Source organism: Notechis scutatus, chromosome 13 (assembly GCF_049901735.1).
Source record: "Notechis scutatus isolate UNSWTSFEM ecotype Mainland chromosome 13, rNotScu1.2, whole genome shotgun sequence".
Classification (NCBI taxonomy): domain Eukaryota; kingdom Metazoa; phylum Chordata; class Lepidosauria; order Squamata; family Elapidae; genus Notechis; species Notechis scutatus.
In genome coordinates, this window is record NC_142021.1 from 12,323,487 (window position 1) to 12,329,486 (window position 6,000).

The window sequence follows — 6,000 nt, forward strand, 5'->3', positions numbered from 1 at the left end:
AGCTGTCAATATGCACAGATATTTGCAGCATTTTCTCTGCTGCTCACGCCAGGGCCCTCTGCTGATACCCCCCACTCCCCTTGTATTTCAAAAGATCTACTGTGCCGATACCTTCAGGAAGGAGGCTGCTGTTCCTGCTTTTGGAAGTTTCGTTACTGCAGACGTTGTGGAACTGGTCTCTGTTTTAGCTTTCTCTACTGTTTGCATCTTAGTTATACCAGGCACTTTGGGCACCGAACTAACATTCCGGCTTGCTTTCTTCATTCTTGGCTGCCTGCTTGATATACATTTACTAACAATCTGCAGAGAAAAAACAGATTTTCAAAAAGTGAGGGTACTGTTGTTTATATAGTAACTATTCACATACCTGAAAATAGCCCCTCCATGCCTTGTACTTTTTGCCCAGACCATAAATCCTACCTTCGGTCTCCCTGGACCCTGCTCAGCTCAGCCCAAACCCAGCAGAAGCCTTTCAAACACTGACATCATTTGACTTCATTAAGTATCTTTACTGCATGCAGACTGAAATTGCACTAAAAATGGTTTGCATTCTGTAAGTGTGATGGAAGTGTTTCCTCTTATACCCATAGCAATATAAACCCATTGTTTCTTCTTTCTGCTTTTCCCAAATTCAGCAGAGCTTTTGCCCTACAATTTGTTACTTTGATGCTAAGCAATTGTTGGCCAACAGATCTGAAATCTTTATTCATTCTTCACTCTGATTCTCATCTCTCCAAAAATGTTTATAAATTTGGAGCAGTAGCATTGAGGCCCTTAATTGAAAACATAAATGAGAAGATTTAGTAATCAGAAAATTAGTACAAGTTACATTGGCTTTAACACTTCCTTTCTGAAATCTGTAGAACTTTTTTTGAACCTACAGTTTATGGACTAGGCCAAGGCACCAAAGTTTCTCTCATTTCCCTGTATTTGCAATTTCATATTCATTTTTCAAGGAAAAATGAGAAGCAACTTTTTCATGTAGAAATGAAATATAAATAGAACAAAGATAATTAGTTTTCAAACAAGCTTGTTGGGGCAAAAGCTGCATCAGTATAATTGACATAATTAAAATACCCTACATACTTTTCTGTATACTGTTATTAATCCCACAAGATTTTTGCTGTAATAAATTATTTAGTCTTGTAATTTGTGGCACTGTGTGACAGAATGTTAACTTTAAAGTTGTTTTGACAGTTGCTAATTTGGCTGCAGTGACTCAAACCTCCTGCCAGATTATTACAATTCCTTCCACTAACCGCTGAGCAGTTTCAGCTTATATGGAAGGCTGCCTTCCTGTTACAGAATGTGAGCGAGGTTGGAGCTCTCTAACATCTATTCTGCAGAATCTGCCCTGGGGGTCTTTGCTGCATTTCCGACCTACTGGAAAAGTTTCCTTCCTGAGTTAGAACCTCAAGGGTTAGTTGGAACATTGTTTCTCCCTAGACTAGACAAATATTTCTCTGAGTAACCCTACGGAGAAGTCTCAGTAGGGTTGCTGAGAGAAATATTAAGGTGCTATGAGCACCTGTTCATGTTCAGGCTAATTTTGTTATTATTTTTGGGTGGGGTGGGGTGGGGGAGAAGACCACAGACCTGCTGTTTCTATAGAGCCACTTTTGCAATAGAGAGTGAAGAAGGTCCTGACTCTTCAAATTACCTCCAAGCTTTGACCTGCAATCATGTTTTGGTCAGGACTAAGCTCTAGGATGGCCAGTTTTACAATGCGGAAGGAACAGAACCCATGCATGGTAGAAAAAGAAGGAACATAAACTTCATGGGCCTGATGCCAACCCTTACTCCATCTACGAAGGCTCAATCTTCCTTGGAGATGAATTTGCCCAGGATCTGCCGTGTTCTTTTCTAATAAAATGGCCCCAAACCAGAACCTTGGCTGACCATGCTCTTCTCTGCACTCACAAGTATATAAAAATGGCTTGGAGATAGCTTTCAGGCCAAGAAAAAATGCTTCCGTACACTTACTACGCTTACCCATAAATATTCGTTTAAATACACAAACTCTTATTCAGAGCCACACCTTATCATGCTCTTTTGAGAGATAAGATGTTGTGATAATGCAAAGCTCAATCTGCTTCTTGTTAAGCATCTCTTTCCTGGCAACAGCCGTTCTATGAGATTAATTCTAGTAAACCTTGTAAAATGTAAACCAATGGTACTCTGGGGACCATCAAGCTGCAACTCAGTTTTGGTTACCCTCACAACGATCTTTTAATCATATGAATTATGTATCACCCTGTACATCGTTTGCTCTTTGACTGGATGGCACGCATAGTAACTGAGGGGTTTCTCAGTTAACATCTATTTGTTCAGCGACTGTTCATACTTATGAGGGTGCTGAATGAGCAGTAGATACAACAGGTCCTCAGCCTTCCAGCCATCACAGCATCCCCATGGTCACGTGACCACAATTTGTGGCCTCCTTTGGCAGCTTCCTACAAGTGAAGTCAGTGGGGAGGTCAAGAGGAAGTCGGAAGTCCTAGCCATGCGAGGTTCTTGCTGAATGACCTGTGTGGTCCCCTCTTAACAATGGCAACTGGGATTGCTGGAATTGCTCTCACTAAGTGGCATGGTCACATGATGTCCCACTCTGACTTTATTAACCAAGTATTCTGCTTGTCCATCTTGGTGGAGCAAAGGTGGGGGTGATGCATCCATCCATCCTTGTGCTCCTTGACTTCTCAGCAGCATCAGTGACCATGGGTATTTCTTCTGCATAAGCTAGAGGCACCATGCTACGCTGGTTCTTCAATGATCACCCCCAACTATGCTAAGGGAGGGAAGAAGGGATCATGCCTGTGACCACCCACTTGTGGGATGACTCAAAGCTTGACACTCTCCCTTCTCCTGCTTAACCTTTACACGAAACCACCGGTCAAGCCATCCATCGGTTTGGTATCATCAGTACAAGGTTGCTTATATCTAACCCATAGGCACATGCAGCAAAGGATGCTTGCTACTGCGGGTATGACTGCATTTTGAATCAACTGGTGGGTCTTCAAGGGCAGCCCCATGTAGAGTGAAGTTGTCAAAGTATCAATCCAGTGTCTGGAAACTGTTCAGGTTTGATGGAATGGAACAGACTTTGGGTCAATCCTGAATGGTTTGACAAGACTGAATGGATGCAGCTTTTGGCCCCCTGGGTCAATGAGGTTTCATTGTTAATCTTGGATGGGGACAATTTGCGATTTAGGGGGTTCATCCAGTGTGTTCCTTCCTTGACTGGGAGACCCTTCAGAAATGTCACTCATGCCCTGATCACCTTGTAATTGGACGACTACTGTATAATGCACTCTACACTTGAAGGCTGCCTTTGAAGACCAAACAGTTGTTTCAAAATGCAGTAGCACCAGCAGTGGCAAGAATTTTAGGCTAGGTAAGCCCATGTGTCACTGATGCTACACAAGGTGTATTGATTGACAGTTGGTTTCTGGGTGATGCTGTCACCTACAAAGCTCTTCATGGTATATAAAGCTCTTCAATGCATAGAATGTACTTATACAAGGGACCACATATCTACAATTTGTTGATATGCTCCAGTTCCCCTCTTTTGTAAACTATCCAAAATTTTCTGGAATAGCCGGGCTATAACACATTTAAATAAGTGATAATAAACAATATTCAAATTACTCCCCCATCCATTCCTTCTCAAATAGCTCCAACCAATTACCATGCCCATGCCTACTATTCTAATGATAAATGTATCCACAAATTCTGCATGGCTTACTGGAATTTTAATTTCAGGATATCAGAATACTTGGAACAACATGGAAGGAGCACACTGAATTTTGTCCAGAGCTTGGAACAAAGCTCTGGAATGAAAGGTGCTTCATTCCAAGCTCAGAACAGTGTTAACTTTTCCACTACAAGATTATTTTAAATCTAAGAATACACTCAAAACCAGTTACACTTACTCCCTAACAGTAAACTGTGCACTATGTCAATCTTTATATACTCCAAAGAGCACCACTCACACACAGGGGACTTGCAAGAAATAAAATTTATTTTATTTTACAAAAAAGGGGGTGGGGAAGAAGAGAAGTGGGCTGTCACAGACAACTCAATGAAGACCAGGCATGCACGACTACTACAGAAAGTAGGGAAGGAGAAAGAGGTTGCAATACTAGCGTAGTTGTAGTTTGGGAAGGAATAAGCTGCAACATTTTGTTGTGGTCCTGCTTGCAATAAGACATATTTAGCTGGACAGACACAAGCATGCCATATTCTGAATAAACCCAGTTCTTGCTAAGAATTATGTTAATTTGCTCAATCACATTTAAATCAAAGGTTTGAGCAACAGCTTTAGCATATCTCTTTTTTAAGAGGCCAGCAAACAACTTGAAGTCATTGGCTTCCACCTGAATACTGGTTTCATCCTGTATTTTACAGGGATTTCAGATTTCGTTCTGACCTTTACTTAAGAGGCAGATCTGCCACAGACTGCATCTGTTCTAACCCAATTAGTCCTGCTGCTTTAATCTCATTACAGTACCCAAATCTCATACATTAGGCTCCAGATGCCCAGCACAATTCAGACTCTCTGTTTGAATTACGGGTACAAAGATCTCTAGTGACTTAAACTATGTCAAGTCCCAATTCTCTTCCTTAAATGATTAATGAGTTTGTCATGGAGCAGCATCCCCATCACACTCCAGGAATCTGGGACTTTTACTGATTAATTGCCCATGAGAGGGTTCAACCAAAGAGGAACAGGCCAAGCCAAAGGGACACAGTCATGAGAGTAAAGGACAGTCAATAACACAATAACACAAGAGGGAAAGACATAAAGCACAAATATACTATTCTAAAACATTCAGGTCACAGTCACTGTTCCCTCTACCAAGCATTTCCTCTATTAAAGCATCTAGCCCAAAACTGCATCAACCTATGTCCCCCCTCCCCAACCTTAAAAGGCTAGACTCAGACTAACTTTATTGTCTCTTTGAATGTACATTAATTGGGTATCCATTAAAATGAAATTCCGTTGCTTACGGCTTGCATAAGGGTCGGCATTGACGTAGAGCTGAGCACAGGCAGGGTGGACAAATCCACCCCCCACCCCAAGAGCTCCAGGCTGTTTATCAGACTCAATTCATCACCGGAGATTGATGAGCAACCTGCCTGCCTCTCCTGCTCAGAGCTCAGCTGGGCTGCCCAACCTGGGCCACTTCCGAGACGGGCGGACTGCAACTCCCAGGATCCCAAGCGACGCAGGCTGGGGAATTCTGGGAGTTGCGGGACACACACCTTAGGGCAGGGGTCCCCAACCGTGGCCCCTTTAAGCCTGGCGGACTTCAACTCCCAGAATCCCCCAGCCAGCAAAGCTCCGGCATTGCCCAGCCCAAGCTGGCTGGGGAATTCTGGGAGTTGAAGTCCGCCAGGTTGAAAGTGGCCATGGTGGAGACCTCAGAGACCCAGGTGGGGAAGCACCCCCGCCCCCAACTGCCCTTCCCTCGGCGGGAGCCTTCAAGGCCTCCCCTCCCTCCGGGCCCCACAGGCGCGCCTCCCCCGCCCGGGAAGCAGCCCCTCTGCGGCCAAACGGCCAACGCCGCCAGGGCCGCGTCCGCCCGGGCCCACTTACCCCGCGCGCCGAGCTCTCCGGGCCCCAAAGGCCGAGCGTGCCAGAGGGCGAGCGGCGGCGGGCAGGATCTCCTGGGGATGGGCCGCCGCCCCGGCCTTACCTGAAGCGCTGCTGCCTCCTTCCGCGGAGGGAGACCGGGCGGGCGCGGCGCTCCTCCTCCGGTCCCTCAGCGCGTTGGGCGCTACTGCGCAGGCGCCGACGCGGTCGCGACAGCGCGCCTCGCCCCCAAGCCTGGCGAGGAGAGGGCGCACGCGCAAAGGGAGGGGCGGCGCCAGTCAGCTGCTGCTGCTGCTCTTCGCCGGCTGTGCAGTGCTATTCCCTCCTCCCTCCCTCCCTCCCTCTTTTCCTTTCTTTTCCCCCTCTCGTTTCGTTTCTTCCTCTCCCTCCCTCTTTTTCTTCCT

General features: G+C 45.7%; 1 protein-coding gene across 4 annotated transcripts in view; it reads right to left on the reverse strand.

Moving 5' to 3' along the window:
- The window catches only part of SPECC1L (sperm antigen with calponin homology and coiled-coil domains 1 like), a 48,040-nt gene extending 42,247 nt beyond the window's left edge, over window positions 1–5,793 (reverse strand). For all 4 annotated transcript variants that reach the window (XM_087943026.1, XM_087943025.1, XM_087943024.1 and 1 more), the window contains exons 1-2: window positions 5,700–5,793; window positions 112–300 (exon numbers count right to left, since the gene is read on the reverse strand). In XM_087943026.1, the coding sequence (XP_087799152.1) occupies window positions 112–264 (153 nt within the window). In that variant the 5' untranslated portion in view covers window positions 265–300; window positions 5,700–5,793. The remainder of the gene's footprint in view (window positions 1–111; window positions 301–5,699) is intronic.
- Window positions 5,794–6,000: the final 207 nt, after the last annotated feature.